Genomic DNA, 21,415 nt, shown 5'->3' with positions numbered 1-21,415 from the left:
CTTCGCGGAGCTGATCTAGCATCTGCAAAAGATGCTCCGAACCAGCGGTCACCTGGTTAGGGGCTGTAGCACCTCGTACTGTCTCAATCAATCGGCCAAGCTGGCCAACCTGGTCGGGGCGATATGCTTTTACTGGGCCTGTGGGATCTTGGAGATCATACCCCATAGCGTCGATATCATCCAAAACGGCGTCGTCCCCCGCAGCCGCCCACTGCTTTGCATCTCGCCGCGCAACTTCCGCTGATCGTTTCAAGAACTGGATGTTGCCTGCGATAGTCTGGAGTCTTTTGGGCAGTCGCCGTCTCCAATGTTCCCAGATTTCATTAATATCGCCTGATGATGCTGTAGTGAACTTCTCCCATGGCACAAAGAGTGCGAGGTGCTGTACTGCAGCTCTGGAGCCAATATTAGTGTATGCTCCTCGTTTATCCATCCCACCTGTTCTATGGCTTGTGCTTACCTGCGGTATCTGTCTGCGTTTGTGTCAATATCAAAGTCCATATCGAGAAAGCCGTTGATGCATGGCACTGCATACTTCCCCGGGGGTCTTAGAACCTGCACCCAGTCCCTTCCCGGCTTCCAGTTCCTTTCAAATTCGATCTTCACCAACTCCTTGGAAGATGAATCTATCCTCTTTTGTAATTTAACCAGCGACACGTAGTCATAGAAGCATAATGTCTGCAGCACCTCTCCACGGTGGTGGTAGGCTTCAATGTATGGTAGCTTCTTGCCATCGCTTCCCACCAAGACCTCTCAGCGCCGGCTTCCGCGCCGTTGCCGTTGCCATTGCCACCTATGTTCTCGATAGGTCGATCATCGTCGTCGCCTAAAGTGCTACTGCATTGCTGGAGATATTGCCAGCGTCGGAGTATTGCCCAGTATATCGTTGTCATATTCACATATGACCATTGTTTGGTACTCGAGAACTCAGTTGGGTAATCCAAGAAGTGCGCAATCACCTCCACCTGCGATAATGGCCGCTCAGTGAATATTCGGTTTGCGATTCTCATCAGATACTGGCGGTTTATATTTGCCTTGGCTTCGTAGTTGGCAGTTGTTGCACCTAGCCCGACGGCGCTGGTTGTGCTGATACTCGGAAAGAGCTCTGCTGCTATGGCCACTCTCTTCCACATCGGATCTTCGATTTTTGTGGCGTAGTTTGTCAAGTAGTATATCAGCGCCATTGTCTTGCTTTGGGTCCCGATGAAGGAGATGTCGTGATTGTGCCGCAGCCCAACCGCCATTGGCTTGTTCCATCGGTTGATCATGGGATGTGAGCGTTGGAGCCGAAGTATACCATCCGCGCTAGTGATGTTGTACTTTTCGTACAACACGGTTGTACATACATACGTACAAAAAGAAAAAGTACGTACACGTACTACGTACATACAATGAGGGTCCATGATATTCCTAATAAGGGAATTTGTGGGTCACATCGTACAAATACGGGGCTGTACAAAAACTCTGCTCGCTTCGCAGCTCAACGCACTCTGCCATTCTCGCCCAATTGAAGGTATCGCCAAAAAGATGGCGCCCACCAATGCTAACGCTGCCTTCGTTTGGCGACAGTTTATCGACCTCGGCCGCTCTAACTCCAAAAAAAGCAAACGATACAGGTGCCGTCACTGCCAGAAGGATTTTGCAGCGACCTCTATTGGGAGGCCGAAAGAGCATCTCGCTGCGTGTGAGAAATGGCAAGCCAAGCAGCGACAAGAGCGTCAAGCTCAAGATAACGCTGGCTATCTTCCCTCATATTCTGAAGCTATACAAAAGAAGATAACCGAGGTCGGAATTCAGCATATCTCGCAAGATGAGAGTCACAGTTTCGCCTATGATGCTGCCGCTGCCGTAATCGCCGGCGGCCGCCCCTTCAGCCTCTTCGAGAGCCGCCGTTGGCGTTATTTCTTCACTCGCATTAAGCCTGGCTGGAAGCCCCCTAACCGCGCCGTTATCACGAGAATCCTTCCCGACTTCTATCAGGAACTCTATGACGAGGTTTTCAAACGCATTATTAGCTCAGAATGGTTCAATATCATATTTGACGCTTCCGATAATGTCTCGGGCCACAGAATCGTTAATATCTCGGTACAACTACCAGACGGCCCAGCCTTCTACTGGAAAACGTTTGACACGGGAGACGAACAGCACACAGCGGAGAATTGGGTGAAGTTGATATGGGAAGAAATGCAGCAACTGTGCGGCAGTGATCTCTCCAGAATCAATTCTATCTGTACAGATACCGAAAATACGATGCGCTCTGTACACGACTTACTAGGGAGATTCCCAGAGCTCTCACATATCAACTTCTCTCTATGCGATTCTCACGGCCTTCAGCTTCTAATCAAAGATATCCTTCTTCTTCCATTCTTTGAGGATCTCTTTAACAACGTCAGCACCCTTCTCACGTTCTTCTCACGGTCTAAATTACAATTGCAAAGATTGAGAATGTGCCAGCGCACGAGGTGGAACGGAGTAACTCGCGCGCTGATCAGAAGGTACCGGTAAATCGCCAGCTGTGACTGAGAAATCACTGTACTAATTCGCTCGTTCCGAATAGTGTAATTACACGCTGGGGTTCTCAGTACAATTCTTTCTTCTCCCTCCTCCGTTCCCGAGACCCTGCCAGAGACTGGTCTATTCGAAAAGATGTACGAGATGAGCTGCAATCTCAAGATTGCCTCGTTCTCCTACCCGAAGTGGTTCGAATCATCAAAGACAACAGCTTCTGGCTAAAACTCGAGGCTGCGATCGCTGTGCTAAAGCCCGTGAACCAATTTCAACACGCTTCCGAGGCTGATGGGGCGGGAATCGCACACGTTGTAAATCGCTGGCTGCAAATCAAAAGCAAATGGGCTGAGATGAGAGAGGCTGATCAGTTTCCTGATATTCCGTGGGACGATATTGACGCTATATTCAAAACCCGGCTTGATAAGCAAACGTACGATATACATTGGATCGCCGATGCCCTCCGGCCTGATACAACAGGCCCAAATTCGAAACTGCCACCTAGCGTCTTTGCGCGCGTACAAGAGTATTTGCGGAAACAGCTGAAAAACGACAACGAATATCACCGTGCCATTTCCGAATTCACACACTTCCGAATGCGTACAGGTGGCCCAGACGGCTTATTTAATAAGCACAGCGCTGTATACGACGATGGCTTCAAGCCAGCAATGGCGTGGCAGTGCCTCCTCAACCAGGGCTCGATGCTGGCTAGAGTAGCTGTGAAGGTAATGAACACGCTTGCGAACTCTGTACCCTCAGAACGAAGTTTCTCTGCTATTAGTTTCATACATACGAAAGCTCGGAATCGGCTTACGCCCATGCACGCTGATATGCAGGCCTTCATTTTTATGAACGACCGCGTATTAGATCGCCTTAAGGATCAGAAGTACGCCCATAAAAAGCGCTGGGCGGATCTTGAGGAGAAGGACTGGCTAGAACTCGAAGATTCATATCTCGAGTTATTTGTGAATGCGCAGGGCAAGAAGGTCTGGATGGATGACGTAATGGCCTCTACCAATGGAGATTTTGAGTGGGAGGGTGTATTACAGTCGACGGGTGATATATTGAGGGTTGGCACTGAGGTGGAATCTGAGGTGGAATCAGAGGTTTGAGGCTAGAATGGCAGAAGAACAGGACCGTGAGAACCCTACTACCAGTATTGCCTAAAATGGAAGGGGGAAATTTGTATGGTACGTATTTGTATGTACAACCCCATTGTACGTACGTACTATGGCTAAAATACAGTACGTACGTACATACGTGTACAATAAATTGCATCACTAATCCGCGCCAAATTCGCTTTTCGTAAAGAGCTTCCAAGGCGCATGGAATCGACACGTGGGCTTCTTTCCTCCCTCCTTGTTATGAGAGTATTTGACACAAGGTGCAGTGTGGACGTGCATCTGGACCCTGCCCGCGCAAAAGTGGGCTTCATCGTCAAACTGTTCAGAGAAGCGCCCCGTATCGATCATCAAGTGGGATATGTTGTCGTAAACTACCCTACTCTCGCTCTCCTCACTAAAGGCAGCGGATTCGTCCAGATCCTAGATAATAGTTTAGCTTCCGACCTACGTTGGCCTTTGGTTATATGGATATATGGATCACATACCTCGGTAAAGACAGAATCGACATATTTCAGGATTCCTTCCCGTTCCATCGCCGCACTCTCATCATCCTCCCCGTTTCCATAAGCACCGATGAAGTTTCCGAGCTCCAAGTTCCCTTCGAGCCATAGCAAACCATGGACATGAAGAGCACCGCGTTCGTTGGTCTCGACAGCGCCAAAATACTGTCCAATCCGACCAAACACAGATTCCTCCCCAACCTTGACGTAATGCTCAAAGAACATCTCTACTTCGCGGTGGAAGAAGATGGCAGAGCTTATGGGGTCAGTTATCGCCAGCTTCACTCTCTCATACCTATCCTGAAGGGCCCGAAGCAGGGTTTCTTCCGCGGCAGCCTTGTCCTCCTTTCGGTATGCCGCCAGGCGTAGTTTTACCGGGTTCGTAATGTCATTAGGGTCAGAAACCTATAAAGCAGATAACGGGAAGCCCATCATCAGCTGCTCTATCACGTGCTCCTTATCCGCCGTCTGTGTATGGCCACAGATTAGAACTCGATGCTTCTGTTCTGTTTGTAGCTTGTGCGTGGCGTCATCAGTGAGCAAGCGTGTTCTACATGATCAATAATTATGTTCACAGGAGACGCAAACCGCAGGCGGTCTGCCCAGAAGAGCCTTGAGGAACGAAGTTAGAGATGAAAATCGGTTGACATACCTTGAGCAAATTTTATTATTTTGAGCTGACATGAATTTGAAGCAAGATCGGCAGCTCGGCTATTGTGGCGTCGTTGCAGGCTCGACTGTAGGTGGGGTGTGATTGGCATGTCGAGATCATGAAACATATCTCCGGCTCTCTGTAAAACCTCATGGAAACCTTAATAGCAATCCGGGCGGAGTCATGTCACCGGCACTCACTCTCCCAAAAGCTCACGATTAGAAGCATTGTAGTCAATTCATTTGATTGCAAGGAAGATACAGCATCTATAGTCCTCTCCCTCATCGTGAACATGGCGACGTGCCCGGTTCGGTTCCAATTTTCCTGCGATAATATCTCCGAAGGTCTGAATTTTACTCACGAGATTTCAAAGAGTCTCGTCAGGCCCCTATCCCATGCCCAGCAAGATGATTCATACGCCTCTCGTTTTCAACGTGCAGTGCTGCCTTTTTTGAAAGAACACGAACCGGCTTGTCGCGCAGCGTCCAATCCGTTTTGCGGAATTTGCGGATCACCCATCGCGACCGTTCTGCAGACGCCAATGTCCTTTCTTCACAAAGAGGGCGATCCCTACGTTGGGGTTCTTGTCAGCGGCGTGTGTGGGAAAGGCGAATGCGAAAGCCAGACGCGAGAAGCCATCCAGGAGGAGATGTTCGAAGTTGGGGCAGGGGCCGAGGCTCGGGTAGGAGCCATAGTTTGCGTGGTGTGCGGGAAGATGGAAGGGATCAGGAAGTGTGGGCGGTGCAAGGCTGTGGCATACTGCGGCAAAGACCACCAGAAGGCAGACTGGAAGACACACAAGCTCCCTTGTGTATCTCGGGATGAAAAAAGTGACTGAGCAAGGGAGTCACCTTGTAAGAGTCGCCTTGCAAGATCGAGAGTCATGGCTTGGTACAGGACAGTAGGGTGAAGGGGAGAAATAAATTCAAATATAGAGGCGCCCGATACTGTGGCAGTGACCATTGTCTACTCTTCATCGGCATATTTCTTGGGGGGGTGCCGGCTGCGATGCGGCCGTGTTCCACCATCAAGACTGGGGGAAAGGGCTAATGTGATGGAGGATTCGTCAGCATCAGCTATAGTCAACGGAGATGGGGGATTGGGTGAGGCTTTTGCGCTGTCCGCTATGTGCGGCAGATGGAGGCGGCCTCTTGACGCTTCTTGCGAAGTTGGATTCCCATAGGATGGCTCCGCAACGTCGCTGGCGCCCTCGGAGACGCGCTGTCTCTTTGAAGGGGTGGATGGAGTGGCCCGGCCCTCCCAGCGAGCGGACCGCTTTGAAGGCGGAGTAGCGGTCGGAGTCGGCGTGGGCGGGGGGGCTTGGGCAGACCTCGGCATGTAGGCCAAGTCAAGGACACGGAGGGCCAGTTGATTGGTGTCAGTGGTGCGGCCAGCTACCTTGGCGGTGATGCTCAGGAGAGCTCCAGGTGATGGTGTTCTGACTTTTTGCCACCGCTTTGTATTTTCAAAGAAGCAAGTTACGGAGAACGGGACTGGAGATGCCTTTGAGGCGTCGTATACGGATGTTTCAATAGTGAAGCGGCGAGGTTCAGAAGGGTCGCTGGTGTTGTCGCTGGGCGATGGCACGGATCCGATAACGGTCACCATCGGGCACCACTGCCGTGGTAAGTAGCGGCGATACTCTTCGAAGTCGGAGACGTCACCAGGGTGCCTAGGAAGGTCAGCCCGTGTGAGGCCGAGTGTGAGTCGTGACGTACCTCGACAAACTGAGGGCCTGGACGCTGATCTCCAGGGTGCCGTCCGTGGACAAGGCGGCGGAGAAGCGGCCGTCGGCATAGAAGAAGGCGTTCGGCATGTAGAGATCCCGCTCTTCCCGTGTGAGATAGGCATGAATGCGGGTACGGATAGGCTCGACGTCGACGCCAGAACTATAGAAGCCATCCTCCTCGAAGATATTGACCTCGGTCTGGATCTCGACGTAGTTGGGGGTGTTTTCCCGACTCGGGTCGTCGGTGATGTTGTCCACAAAGTCTCGCAAGTGGATAGTATTCGAGAATGTCGATTGCCGAGACATGTCTAACAGAGTTGGAAGGAATGATTGGAAAGGTGCCGGAAGTTGCGGGCGGTGCAGACGGCTTGTATAGGGGAGTAATTCCAAATGTTTGGTGAAGCGGCCTTGGTCGAGGAGTCAGGGTTTGCAACGGATGTCGTGTCGGAGGCATGAACCTTAGTATCCTTGCGAAGTGATTGGTGAGGACGGCAGATGGTCGATGTCGAAGGCGTAAGAAGAGGTTACTATTGTTTCAAAGTAAGAGGGTGCCGTGTTTGTATGTCGGAGTGGAAAGGTTCCGAGCCCTCTTTGGGCAGGGGATCAGGGGCTATCAAAGTTCAAGGCCAAATGAACGGACTCTCGGCCTAGGCCAGAGCCAAGGGCGAGAGCCAGGCGTCGGGGAGTGGGCAGTGAGGAGAGGTAAATGCGCGGGTAGCAGCACTATGCCTCCGGGGCCAAGTACCGCGTGTTCTTTGCAGCAACGCAGATCTACTCAGATAGGAGAACTTGTAACAGTGAGTGGTTATGGAGAGGGAGAGTCTACCCGACCTGTTCCGTCGCCTGGATGCGCGCAATCGCGAGAACGTGACGCTTGCTGGTCTGGGAATCCGCACGTCAGCAGACATCTTCGAGGCCGCACAGAGGCAGGACGAGGAAGCTAGGGTTGAGAGAAACGCGGCATGGCGAGGGACGGTCGACGCTTCAGCGCTAGCAGGTCTGGGCATGCGGACGTCGGCCGACATTTTCGAGGCGTCGCACAGGGAGTACGATCAGGAGAGGCGCGATGTGAGCTCTCGCCGGCGTTACCGTCGTCGTCGGAAGCCGGGGGCCGTGTCGTCGGGCCAAGTCGTCGGCGGTGCCGAGGATACGGTAGAGAACGGGCCTCCGGTGGGGCCGAGGCATCAGGATGAACTGAAGAGGTCCGGCCCTCGCAGCAACGACGGCCAGCCGCCACGCAAACGGACCAGAACTGTGGGGCGTCGGGAGAGGAGCGAGGCCGAGCAGGCGCAAGATCTCGCCAACGTCCTGCGTGCGTTGGAGGAAGAGTTCGCAGAAAAGGAGCGGCTGTCTCACGGGCAGACATGGTGCACGCCTGTGCCCCAGGAGAGGAAGGCGAAGGCGGTCCGGGGCTTCTACAAAGCGTTCCATGACGCGAGAACGCTGCCGATTCTCACTTGCATGTTCTGCTATCGCAAGTATGGCATGGCTGAGCTGGAGGACGTCGATTGGGATTGGTGGATGGGAAGCCCCATCGAGAAGCGCGACAACTCACCCTTCAAGTGCCTCCGGTGCTTCCCGGTGGGGGAGAAAATTCGTGGGTGTGCAGACTGTGTGAGGCATCTGGGTAGAGGCGCATTGTCTCCGGCAGCGCAGCTACATACCCGGCTAGGATGCGAGCACATGTTTCCAGAAGAGTTGAAGGGTCTCACGCCGGTCGAGGAGAAGTTGATTGCCTTGAACTCGTGTTATGGCTTCATCACCAAATACAGCATGCCAGATGGACACAGGCAGAGCGCAAGGTATCCGAAACATATCAAGGGACACATCACAGTATTTCCGAACAACGTGCAGGAGCTCGCGACAAATGTCCTACCTCATCCGCTGCTGAAAGTTTTGGATGAGATACACGTGTCCTGGCAGGGGGCAACAAAACCAGCGCCGAGTGATTTGTCGGCGTTACTATCGGTGCGGCGCAGCGCCGTTGAGAAGGCGCTGGTATGGCTGAAGAGGCACAATCCCTTGTATGCCGACATCGACATTGACACGGCCGAATTGGATAGCTGGGATTCGCTGTCGCACGGCGTGCCTTCTCAAGTCTATGAGCGATTGGAGCGGAACGAGCCGTCGGCGCGGGAGAAGGCACGAACAGGGCAGCTTGTGCCACCCACAGAGCGTGGCCTGGAAGACGAGGGAAGCGTGGATATTCGAGAAGTCCTGGCAACGCTCGGCCAAGGGCACGATTTGGAGGTCAGCGGCGACGTGGCGATGGAGCCAGGTGACGCAGATGGCGAGGATGGGGACGGTGACGGCGACGGGGACCTCGACGGTGCCGCCGCCCCGGTTCACGAGATCAGCTCTTCTGGGATGTTCGCCCTGGATGGGCGACCGGACGTCGCGGACGCGGAGAAGTTGCGATACGTCCGTGACGCTTTGGGCCGACATGATTCCTGCGACGAAACGGGAGGCAGTACTTTGGCGGGATCGGCCGAGGTGCGGCGTGGATATGCGTCCGAACCTTACATTCTCGTATCGAGGGGTGAAGACTTTGCCGATTCCTTCGAACCACGGTTCTTCGCAAAGACATTTCCGACGCTGTTCCCGGTCGGTAGCGGGGGGCCAAGGCAGGCGGAGGAGAGCATCGACGACGCGGCCGTGGAGGTGGACGGAGGCGACGAAGCGGAGGCCCCGGCGCGGAGTCTCGTGTCGTCGCGGAACATGACCCTAGAGACGTGGGCCAAAGTGGTGCTCCAGCGTCACGGCGGCCGGTTCGCGACACATCACATCTTCGCCTTTCTCGTCTTCAACATAGGAGTGAGGTCGAGAAATCGTCGAGTTAGTATGCTGAGCGTGACGAGGAAGAACTTTCCAGAGGTGGAGCGCATCGTACGGTCGCTGAGCGCGGAGAGGTTGGAGGCCGCCAAGGTCGAGTTGGAGGCGACCGGGAAGACGGGTGACGAGGGCGTCAAGCAGCTCCTGAAGAGCCTGTCATTGTACGGCTTCCGCCAGCCGATGTCGAGGGAGAGTCGTTTGAGCATGCGGCGAAAGATCAAGTCCGAGATCATTCGGGATGGCATCCCGGCCATCTGGTTCACACTGAACCCGAACGACATCACAAACCCGGTCAAGCTGAGGCTCGCTGCATATCAGACGCGGGATCCAGAAGAGGCTGAGGCCTTCCTGACGAGCCTCGACCTGGCGTACAAGCGGACAAGGCTGGCGATATCGGATCCCCTCAGCTCAGCAATCTTCTTCCACCGGGAAGTATCTATGTTTTTCGAACACTATGTGAAGACAGGAGAGGGGTCGGTGTTTGGGCGCATCAGCAGGTACTTTGGGGCCGTGGAGACCAACGAGCGCGGGGCGCTCCACGTCCACGGACTCCTCTGGCTTCAGGGAAACATGCACCTGAGTTCAATCCTGGGAGATGTCGAGGGGGAGGATCAGGGGGCATATCGGGAGAGGGTCATCCAGTACGTGGACAGTGTCTTCACGGAGGTTTGTTCGCCGCATAGCCGCCATGCAAGACAAGATTAACTAACGCGAGGCCAACGATCCAGGATCTCGATCAAGAGGCATTCTCAACAGTTCAGGCGGAGAGGTCTGTGACGTCTGACATATCGTCACTGCTGGAGAACAGCCAGCAATTCGCGGCCGCATTCGACGAGGAAGCCAACTTCTGCGCCGGTGCCACCCAGATCCACACCCACAGCCCTACATGCGTGAAATACTCCATTCGGGGACAGGGGAAGCATCGGGATCCGTGCCGGTTCAAGGCCCCGTGGAGATTGGCGGAGAGGACGGCGTTTACGGATGAAGGAGTGTTGCAGATCAAGCGGACTCACAGTATGGTAAACCGGTGGAACAAGGCCATGGCTGTAGGACTGCGACACAACCACGACATCTCGTTCATCGCAACGCAGTGCAAGACCATGGCCATCGTGTTTTACGTAACGAATTACGCCACGAAGGTCGAGGATCCGGTGTGGAAACGGGTGGCCGCGGCGGCAGAACTGTTCCCCGCCGTGGACGAGTCGGTCACCGAGAGCCAGGCAAGCGAGGCGGACAGAGGGCAAAACAAAACGCGGCAATTCTTGATGAGGGTTGCGAATCGGATCTTCACGGAGCGGGCGTTGTCGCAGGTCGAAGTCGTCGCCCACCTGCTGGGCTACCCTACGGAGTTTGCAAGCAATGACGCCTGGACGTTCCTAAACGTATCTTCCCTCTACTGGCATATCTTCCGACGATGGCGCCACCTGCAACGCGAGAGTGGCATGGAGACTATAGACGAGCCGGTCGAGGAGACAGTGCTCCTAGAAGAGGTCGGAGAAAGAATCTCTTTCGCGCAGGCATACCCACACCGTGGTAGGCTCCTGCAGGGCCTGTCGCTCTACGACTACATGTCGATAGTCAAGTTGAAGCGAAAGGGCAAAGGAGCAGGAACTTGGGGGGAGGTACAATTCGACAGGTCCTGGCCCCTCTCGCAGACGTGGGTGCAGGCGCTGCGAAAGCCCGGCGAGCATGCCGTCGTCTGTTTCGACGGTTACCTGAGCACGGACTTGGGCGAGGAAGCCGAGGGCTACTATAAGAGGTACGTGTGGCGATCACGGGAGCGGTCTCTGCGCAGGCCCGGACCAAGCTGTGCAGGAAGGCTGACTTGGCCAATGCAGGGCGGCCGTCCAGCATCTGGCCCTATTCGTCCCGTGGGAGTCGTTCTTGTCCGAGAGGTCGGGGGATATCAACGCCATCTGGGAAAGACAGAAGCAGGCTTTGCCTCGGAGGATGTCATTCGTCGCAGACAACATCCAACTACTCCACCGGTCGGCCCAAGACGCGAAGCGGGACGCCAGACAGTGGGCCGCTCAATCCGGAGACGGGGATCCTGGCGTTGACACAATCGGGTCGGAGTGGGACACGGGAGGCGGCGACGACGGACCTCAGACAGCATACCGCTCGGACAGTGTCGGTACCGCAACACGGCTGCTAGACGTATTGAGGCAGGCGATAGCGAGAAAAGAGATCACGGCCGGCTCTAAGGAGATCTCGACAATCGTACAGCAGCTGAGCCGGTTCCAGCAGTCGGCACTGCGTTCGATAGACGAACTGCGCGGCACGATAGTTCCCGAGAGAGGACCGAGGACACTGAGCAGATCAGAAGGGTCGTCTCCGGGGGCGGACGTGCCATGGCAGGAGCAGGTTAGGTCCATCAAGTCGCAGCAAACGAGCGCCTCTAGAGAAAAAGAGAAGATGATCCAGGGAATACAGAGCCAACTCGACAGCAACACAACTGACCACAAGTCAGCTGTGTACAACGTGCTGAATGGTTTCGTCGAGCACGAAGTCCATCTCACGGCTGCCGATTCGGAGGCCCCGGGCTGGTGCGTGGGCCCATCGACGAGCATCCAGTTTGGTCCGTCAACGTCGTTCTCCGAGGCGGGGAGGCAGCTGGCCGAGTCGTTCACGCTCAACCGAAAACAGAGCATCGCCCTCCGGCTGATATGTCGCCAACTGGACCGTGTGCACCGCGACGAGAGCGGAACCCCTCAGCTCTGCCAGTTTATCGGAGGCGAAGGCGGCACTGGGAAGTCGCGCATCATCGCGACCATCGCCGAGCTGTTCGCAAGCAAGGGAATATCGCACCGTCTGCTGGTAACGGCGACCTCGGGAACGGCAGCCGCAAACATCAACGGGATGACCATCCATTCTGCCTGTGGATTCTCCAAAGATACGGCCCCGCGAGGAGGTCGGGGCGCGGACGTCGATGGGTTTGCGGCGCCCAGCTCGGCGGGTCTCCGTGTCGACGGACGAAGCACGGCACAGTGGCAGGAGAAGTGGCTGCTGATTATCGACGAGGTCAGCATGCTCGGCGCGCGGACCCTGTATATCGTGAACGAACAGCTCCGCAAGCTTCGGGGGCGCGCGCAGGACTTCGGCGGTATCCCCATCGTCCTCTTCTGCGGGGATTTCCACCAATTCCGCCCTGTACAGGAGAGGTCGATCCTCCTCCCAAGTATGGCCATTCCGTGGGATGAAGAAAAATCGTTTAAAGCGGAGCAGAGGTACCAGCACGACAGGGCGCACGCCCTGTGGAACAAGTTCACCACGGTGGTCATGCTGAACAAGCAGGTTCGCGCCGCCGGCGATCCACAGCTGCAGCGGCTGCTAACGCGGGTGCGCCAGGGGGTGCAGGACCGGTCGGACCTGGACTTGTTGAATAGCACCTGCTACAGAGAGAACAGGCGGATCCCGTGGGAGTCGGGGATTACCGTGGTGACGCCGCTGAATAGGAACCGGTGGAACCTGAACGTCGAGGCATCGCTGTGTTTCCAGAAGGAGCGGCAAGGTCAGCTGCGTATTTTCATATCCGAGCACAGATGGAAGGACGGCCAGCCCACAGAGGAGGAAGCCCTCATGATGCTGAACCATGGGGACGACAGTGCAATACCGGTGCCTGCAGTCTTCATGTTCGTTCCGGGCATGCGCGTCGTCGTAAACAAGAACACCCATCAAGGCCTGAAGCTGGTCAACGGTGCCAGCTACGCGGCCCTGGATGTCATCCTAGACAAGGCGCACCCGGGTCACCGGATCAACACAGAGACCGTACTGCACTTCGGCCCGCCGGCGGGGATCGTGCTGGCGTCGGAGACGACTAGAGACCTCCACTTCGTCGGCATGCCGGCCGGTACCATCCTCCTAACGCCAATCAGCACCATGATAGAGTGCCAGAGGAAGCGCCCATGGCAAAAGAAAAATGTCAGCCGGCGGGGACTACCATGCGCAGCGGCTTTCGCCTGCACGGATTACAAGGTGCAAAGCAAGACATTAGACCGAGTGGCCCTCGAACTTCGGGGAACGAGGACAACGAACATCGACGGCGAGGCGGTTCCCACGCAATGCGACCCCTACAGCTTGTACGTGCAACTATCGCGGTGCAGATCGATGGAAGGCATCACGCTCCTGTCCAAGGTGCGAGAGAGAGACTTTGTGGGCAACAGGGTGCCAGACAACATGGTCGCAGCCGAGGAGAGGCTAGAGCAGCTGAGCGAGGAGACGATTAGGGATGCGGAGTGTTGGGACTGGTCGGAACAGAACTAAAGGGAAGGGGAAGAGTAAGAAGAAAGGATAAAAGAAGCTAGGCCGTGATAAAAGAAGGAAGCAGGAAGCTCGGCAATCTGTGACGTTGGGTTGTTTCAGAATCCGATGCAGGACGCACGCGATTTAGATTTAGTTTGAGACACGAAGTCGACGCGGCACCACGCTTCAAATCACGTGATTTAGAGGTCCATGGGAAAGCGGGGTGGGGCATAAGACCTTTCGTCTCTTCGTTCCTCAAGGCATACGAACATATAAGATTTCAGCAGTGACATTTCCATGTGTGTTCTAATACATATAAAGGAAAGTCGATTATATAGTTCACTAATGTGATCTAATCCTGATGAAGCAAGGTCCAACTATATAGAGTTGGGTGAAAAAGAGCGGGGTCCCCCCCCCTCCCCCCCCCCAATCCAACTCTTCTCCCTCCATAACTTTGTGATAAATATTTGCAGAGAACAAAATGCCAACCGCCTATCACGTCTGTACCAGGTGTGGAGAGCCTTGGACTTCAGGCCTATCTGGAACATATCGAACGTGCCCACGATGTCGAAAGGCAGATGCAGTTCGCAGAGAACGAAGAAAACGCGTACGCCGGGGTGATGGGATCCATCGCTGTACCAGTTGTCTTAGGCCCTGAACTCAACACTCTTCCGTACTTGCAATATCTGCCGTGAGAATACTGCCAAGGCGAAAATTATTTCGTGTATCAGCAGCACGTACCAATGGTAGTTCTGTCTGTTCAAACTGTCAAAGACCCTGGCACTCGGATCTATATATTATCTGTGATGAATGTCGTCACAACATCGCCTTGCGCCGTGCTGGTCAGAGAGTGACATCTGTTGATGAGAACGTCACCTGTTGTCCTGAACTTTGCATTGGCTCAGTTCGGCCTGTTGATACGAGACTGATGCCAAAAACCACAACTGGTTTAGTCAAAAGCTACATATTGCTAATAGGCTTACAAAGACAGTCAGCAGCCCAGCCTTTCAAAGATCAGTCCAATAGCTAGGCCTGGTCGATATCTCAGACTGGCTAGAGCAAAGGAAGCTAAAGGAACTGAAGGAAGAAGATATTAAGATATAAAGACAGCCGCTTCAGCCGACCTGGTTTCAGCTGGGGGGTGTTGGAAGATAACCCTGTGTTAGGAGATGACCCTGTATTACAAACCTCTGATAGATTGATATCATGACCTTAGTCAGATGAGGTGTCAGAAACCCCTCTTTGGCCGGCCCGGCTGATCCGGGCCAAGATAATTATCAACACCATTATCATTATCTTGGGCGCACTGACTGGCAGAATATTAAAGTCTTAGCCAACTTCGTAAATCTTATGCAGAGTTAATAGTATAATGAATACTACATTCAAATACCTGTGCTTTCCACTGGTGGTAGTTTATCATACTTGTGGTCGGAGCATTCCCCCATCATACCGTACCCACTTGCCATGGATATACTGCCGTATATCCTTCCCCCAAAACACCAGAGGCACTGCAACGCCTCCAACCGCAGCTATGAGACATCCGATTTGGAGATTTGCGCCAAGGTATCCTTGGGCTTGCACCCAGGGGTCGATGGCATAGCTCACCCCGAAACTCAGAAGATAGCCAAATCCGCCCACAACGATCAACGCAGAGGCAGCCCAACAAGGGAACGCCTCAGTAACCCAGAGCGTTGCTGCGGCGCCAAGACCTACCGAAGAAAACGCGTTGAGCACATATGAGAAGAAAATCCAGCCAGAATTCCATCCGAAATGCACCGCAACACCATAGAGGATGACACTGGCACTTCCAGATACAGTCGGCAGCAGGAAAGCCACGAGATAGTGTTCGGCGTCTCGGACCCCTCCATTCTTGCGTGTCAAGCGACATGCTACACGAGAGACTGTCATACAAGTTACTGGGATGGCCAAGATGGCCCCAATTGCAGCAACTGGATTCACGAGCGCAATGGTGCTTTGGGGCAGATTGTAAGGTGAAGATGCCATAACGATAGGATATGTCATGCCGATGGAGAGCATCCCGCCGAAGTTGATTGCATTGAGGATCGCGACCCAGAATGCCAAGGGGTTGCAAAGCCAGAGCAGAACCTGCATGTAGGATGGGCCCATCTGCTTCCAGCCCCCGCCTGCTTTGCGGATTGTGAGCCTCTGGGCTAAGAGTTGCCAGGTCGGCGGATCGCTCTCGGGTATCCTAGGGAGAGGCTTTCCACCAGGAACCTCGTCCCAGTCTTGGTAAATTTTGACATTTTCTGAGCCATCTTGCACCAAGATGCGACCGTCAAAGGCGATGGCAGGTCGGACAAAATATGTCTCGGGGACAAGAAAGAGTGCAAGGATGGTGCAAGTCAGGGACATAATGAACGAGAACCAGTAGTAGTTCCGCCAGTGAGTCCCTCCCAGGACTGGGACGAGCCGTAATGCCATAAGTGTAATTGCAGCACCCACACCCCAGTAATTGGCGATGGCCATCAGTCGTTCGTGGATAAAGGTCAAGTCAATAACCATAAGCAGCCCCTTTAAGTGTTAGATGGCACCGTCTTGGGGGCACCAGTTGGGGCAACTTACAGTACTGAAGGCAAATCCAGCCGCAAAACCCTGGATGCAGGTGGCAACCAGAAGCAGGTAGAACTTGTTTGCAATCGCCGCGACCAAGCTTCCGAGCATCAAGAATAAACAGGCCAACAGGAAGACTGGCCGTCGCCCCAGTGCCAAGGAGAGTGGAACCCAGAAGAGTGCTCCGAGGCCAAGGAACAGGGTGCTTGGTGCCGACACGAGAAGATTTAGAGGAACGCCTTTACTGATCTTAGGGAGCTTGATTAGCATTAGATCTATATCAATAGCCTGTAGCCCTTCCTCTTGTGTAATACCTCATCATCGAATTCCTTAGATAGCGGTCCGTAAATCAGGCTAGCTGCCTGAACGTTTAACAGGGCCACAATAGAGAAAAACACCAGGACACCGATGGTTGTGAACCGCGTTGCAGGGCTCCAACTCAAGGGATCCCTGGGCGAGTTGCTCGGCATTGGCAGCTGGAGAATCCGTCCATCTCCAGCGATAAGGAAGACACTTCCAGGCAGATTCGAGGAGTCTCTTCGAGAAGAATCAGAGCGTTGTTGCATGGTTGAACAGGTTGGCTTGAGGACTAATTAATTAATTAATTTCGCCATTTGCGGAATAATGTGGGCATGTTCGCCATTTGGGTGAGAGTCTGTATTATAGAATAATCTTGTCATCATCTACTTCATAGGCCGCTATGACTATGATTCAGCCACAGAATTAACTTTTCTCGTCTGTTCCAGATTGTCTGTAGTCGTTGTAGTGCCAGGGGATCGAATCCTTGTTTGGCGCTAAGTTATCCAATCTCAAGCACGAGCAGGTCGGGAACCCTTGTCTAGATCTAATCTGCTACCAATACTACGTAGAGGTGGGTGTTTCACTAATTATCCAGTTCTCTACTCTAGCAGCAGATGTCTCTGGGATTTCAAATCAACCTGACAAGCCACACCGCGATGCCCTGCAACAACTTTCCTTTTTAGCATTTGGCTGGATAGTGTACGGCACAATTCCAGTTTCATCCCAGTATCTCATGGTTACATTCAGCAAAGTAAAAGATGAGGGAATAAAATGTGCGGGATGACTGAGAATCAGCCCTCTCAATTCAGGGCGCTGATAACACCACCTCTATCCGGAAGCGACGGATGCCCAGACTGACGTCGCCGAGGTAGATGGACGCATTCAACAATAGGCACCAAATCCTAGAGCTGCCATAATCTCGGGAAGGTAGGTGGCCAAGTGTACCATCCTTCCATACACCCGCCTGGGTAGCCGCCTAGGCTCTGAGCCGCGAGTCTGTAAACATGCTGGAGCCATTTGTCACCGGGTGATTGCGTGCGGGGAACTCGCCCCTGCCATTGGTCAACATGCAAAACACCCTTCAGTCTCATTGCCTTGCACGAGGTGTCCCTAGCGTATTTAAACACTTGGAACGCCATCGGCCGAGCGTCAAGCCATTGATCATTGGTCACCGCCATTTAGAGTGTGAGAGGGGGAGGGGGGGCTATCGTTGGCATTTCCAGAAGCCTTTTAACGGTCTCGTTGGACACACGATGGGGGGCGATTTAGTCTCGGACAACATAAACGTCACCGATCTCATGCGTCTGTTAGTCTACTACTTTGCAAGAGGTATGCCGATTGCAATAGCTTCCAATCTTTCGCTTCGCAACTGGCTATGATTACATATTGATTATTGACGGGAGCTCATGAAGATGCCTCCCCATGCTCCCCTCTCGCGGCCTTTTGTCCTCTCCGCTCCCACCCGCACTTTCCTAACCCCCCATAGCCAAGCACCACTTTAACTCCTAGAATGCACGCACATGTAAGGAGGATGTGAAGATGTCTAATAGAGAGGATAGCGATTGAATTTAGTCGATGTAAAGCGTTGTAATTATTTTTACAGTATAAATATATGTGTGAGTGCTGTGAGGCGTTCCACTCGTTATACTTGTACGTTATATTGAATTTATTATTATTTTGAGCCTAAAATGTCTATTAACTCTATCCTCTGTATTTATTAGTGTACTTTTTAAATTGGTGGCACTTTCTATGAGCTCTCCTAGGGGCTTGTCGCCGCAGGCACTGCTGCAGTGACCACTCACTCCTTACGATCGATAAGCAAGCCGGATAGTTTTAGAAAAAGTACCTGTTGGTAGGTGTGACCATTCTGCGCACCGTGGATAGTGCTAAAGCTATTTATAGGGCCATGAGGGCTGTGGAATGATCGTGGAAATTGGCGTAGAGGTTACGGAGTTAAAGCTTCGAGTGTAACTAATAAATAAGGGATTTCCCGGTGATCTGCCGGATCTGGTGATTCGCCGGACTTACACCTACTTGCATTCCAGACATCAATCTATAATAGCTCCACAGCCGCAGTCCCAAATCTTCCAAAATTAAACACATAATGAAAATGCAACTATAAGATATGTCTCAGTCTATTTCGCAGTCATCAAGCCATCGTGGTCGCTTGCTATTCCGCTGCGGCCGCCCGGTACCCCGAAATGCGACTACCATCTCCCGATCACTCTCAACAGCTAGACAGGGTCTTTTCGGACGAGCGGTACGGATTGGAGTGGTCGCTGCCTTCCCTTTTCGGTTGTCTTTTGGTAGATCTAGGGCCTGTGATGCTACCGGCGGCTCTGGTATGAGTGGAAGAGCGACGATTATCTCGTCTCGAACGTCCGGACTCTTCTCGCGGCCTTCAGAAGCCACCCGTCGTTCATGTTGCATTTCATGTGCCATTTCCAGATTGCGACGCTTAAGTTCTTGTCGAATCTGTCGATTGGTCTCCTTCTCTTGCTGCCTGGCCTCCCTTACCTGCCGTTTTCTCTCTATTTCCGCCTCTCGTTGCCTCCTCTTCTCCAGAGCGAGAGCTTTTTGCTCCGCCGCCTTCTGCTGTCGCTGAGCCTTTTGCGATTCCTTCTGCAGAACCTCCTCTTTCTTTTGGGCGTCCATCGCCGCTTTCTTTAGGCGGGCTTGAGCGACTTTTGCTGGGCTAAACACCTGAGCTGAATTTGGATCTGTACGATCAAAGAGCAGATCTTTCAGAGCTTTACCGCGCTGTCTGCGCTTCTTTTCTTGGCTAATTGTCTCGCGGAGTCCTTGATTCTCATATCGAAGCAGTTCAACCTCAGATTGCAGGCTTTCGAGGGTGTTCTTCAGCTTTCGGCTGTTGCGGTCAGCATCGATAGAGGATTTGTCGACTACTTTGTCAATAAGTCGGCGTAAATCTCGGGCCGTAGGTTGCTGAAGGGCTAGTGATTCTGCCGAGTCGCTACCCGTATTCGAATCATCATCTTTTTTCTCAGTGATCTGCGATAGGACCACTTCTGGGTCAAAAGGCAGGAGACCAGTCCGTTTCCACCCACTCGCAATGTTCTCGGAAGAGAAGGAAGTCTCAAATGCGTTCCAAAATAAAGTCCAGAACTCACGTTTCGATAGGCCAATAAGGCCTTGTGTTTTTGCTGTCCACTGGATAAGCTGATTTGAGTATGCGGTCGAAAGGGGGCTGAATAGCGACACGTCCAAGGGTTGCAGCCGATGCGTGGAATGGGGGGGAAACACCGCAACGATAATCCGGTGCTGGTCACACCACTCCAGAAAGTCCATATTAACATGGCTAGAGTGGCCGTCGGTAATGAGAAGGCGATAATCACGACCGTTTCGAGCTTTTGCCTTAGTAAAGCGATCGAAAACACCGACGAGCCACTCTTTTCCAAGCTCGTGATTTGTCCACCCCGTTTCTGAGGTGGTAAAGAAGGCTGATTGATGTTCTGGGTCAAATTCATTGAGCCAAGAGTCCTGGACTTGTCCTGGTTTGCCTTGATAGATGAGGAATGGGGGCAGCGATGTCATGTCCTGGCTGATGCACGCCAGGAACGTAATCCAAGATCGATTACCATCTTGCGACGCACCGAGCAATTTGCCTTGCTTTTTGACGTTAATGGAAAATACTCTCTTCGTTCGATTGATCACACCCAAGAGAAATCCTTTCTCATCCGCGTTATACGTGTTGCAGGGTAGGATGTTGTATTTCTCGATTTTTGTGCGGATCTTCCACTGTCAGTTGTGAAAGGGAAGCTTCGTGCATTGGCTTACAAGCTCAAAATAAGCCCTATACCTAGAGGCATTATCGGCTCTCTTTCGCGCGATGTCCAACCCGTCGAACCATGTACAACCTAACTCATCACGATTGCGTCGAACGAAGCTGTACGGCCAGTCCTTTCCGACCTCGATTTTGGCGATATCCTGGGCGAAGTTCTTTATCATAGGTAAGGTAGGGGGAATGCCACGCGATGAAAGCTTATGAATATAAGCGATAAGATCCCGTTCTTGTTGTTTTGACAGACGTGACTTATACAAACTGTCGGCATCTCGTCTTGACCGCTGTTTGCCTTGATGTCGGCGTCGCAAGGTCGTCTCGTCGCAATTGAAACGCCGTGCAGTCTCAGCATAATTAACTGATTCCGACGATTTCAGGAAATCAAGGGCCTCATCAATCGGCGCCATGGTTGTTGAGTAATTGTCGATTGATGTTGAGTGTGCGAAGTGGCGGTGATCCGGCGGATCACCAGATCCGGCAGATCACCGGGAAATCCCTTAATTACCAGGGTTGGAAATCGATCCAAGGTGTTGCTGCGAGCAAGTCACAACGCCACGTGACGGATGTCACGATACAAGACATCGCATTGGTGACAAGCCGGCCCAGGAACCGACTGACAAAAGGAATGAGGTTGCCCGGAGGAACGTTGGGAATGTACACACCGTGTTTAAAGGCAGACACTCTCTTGCTTCCTCTAGCTGTTCTTTACGCTGTTTAAATACCTTGTACCGGACCCTGCCCTTGTCCCCGTCAGTGACATGTTACAGTGGGCGTGCAAAAGTTCCGACAATTATCCGATTTTCCCCGCCTTTGCGATCGCGATCGCGGACATCACATCTGGCCTCATCAACTTCGCTCAGCTACAGCTCAATCATTATGCCTCGGGTCAGGGCCAAATCTCATCACAGTCCTCATAAGAGGACTAAGATTGTATATAAATATAATTCTGGCGTTCCAGCCACTCAGATCGCTGCAGACGAAGGTATATCTAAACATGCAATATTTGGCATCGTCCGGCGGTACAAGGAGCAAAAAAGCGCAAAGAGCAATCCGCGCTCTGGGCGTCCGACTATCATATCAACCCGCGATAAAAATCATATCTTCAGAATCATCGATCAAGAGCCTTTCGTCACATTTACAGAACTTCTTGAGCAGACC

The 21,415-nt window shown here is 53.0% G+C and overlaps 5 protein-coding genes across 5 annotated transcripts; 3 read left to right on the top strand and 2 right to left on the bottom strand.

Moving 5' to 3' along the window:
* Positions 1–2,858: 2,858 nt before the first annotated feature.
* BGZ61DRAFT_369807 (uncharacterized protein) lies at positions 2,859–3,617 on the top strand (the record flags this gene model as incomplete). The annotated part of the gene is made up of 1 exon (XM_046241975.1): positions 2,859–3,617. One exon carries the CDS (start codon positions 2,859–2,861, stop codon positions 3,615–3,617), a length of 759 nt encoding a protein of 252 aa, XP_046096042.1.
* A 1,456-nt stretch (positions 3,618–5,073) lies between these two features.
* Positions 5,074–5,442, top strand: BGZ61DRAFT_306202 (uncharacterized protein; the record flags this gene model as incomplete). Its single annotated transcript, XM_046238737.1, has 1 exon — positions 5,074–5,442. A coding segment is annotated over one exon (369 nt), but the record flags the coding sequence as incomplete, so codon positions are not given.
* Positions 5,443–6,113: 671 nt separating this feature from the next.
* On the bottom strand, positions 6,114–6,816 carry BGZ61DRAFT_301742 (uncharacterized protein; the record flags this gene model as incomplete). Its single annotated transcript, XM_046238696.1, has 2 exons — positions 6,114–6,422; positions 6,496–6,816. Coding segments are annotated over 2 exons (630 nt in total), but the record flags the coding sequence as incomplete, so codon positions are not given.
* Positions 6,817–7,719: 903 nt separating this feature from the next.
* Positions 7,720–8,574, top strand: BGZ61DRAFT_300661 (uncharacterized protein; the record flags this gene model as incomplete). The annotated part of the gene is made up of 2 exons (XM_046238683.1): positions 7,720–8,027; positions 8,130–8,574. Coding segments are annotated over 2 exons (753 nt in total), but the record flags the coding sequence as incomplete, so codon positions are not given.
* A 6,426-nt stretch (positions 8,575–15,000) lies between these two features.
* BGZ61DRAFT_499663 (major facilitator superfamily transporter) lies at positions 15,001–16,721 on the bottom strand (the record flags this gene model as incomplete). Its single annotated transcript, XM_046251431.1, has 3 exons — positions 15,001–16,116; positions 16,168–16,413; positions 16,470–16,721. The coding sequence occupies 3 exons, from the start codon at positions 16,719–16,721 to the stop codon at positions 15,001–15,003; spliced, it is 1,614 nt and encodes a 537-aa protein (XP_046096038.1).
* Positions 16,722–21,415: the final 4,694 nt, after the last annotated feature.

This window comes from Ilyonectria robusta (genome assembly GCF_021365365.1).
Source record: "Ilyonectria robusta strain PMI_751 chromosome Unknown BGZ61scaffold_38, whole genome shotgun sequence".
Taxonomy (NCBI): Eukaryota; Fungi; Ascomycota; class Sordariomycetes; order Hypocreales; family Nectriaceae; genus Ilyonectria; species Ilyonectria robusta.
Note: the sequence above shows the minus strand (reverse complement) of the source record. Positions and strands in the feature narration are given on the sequence as shown.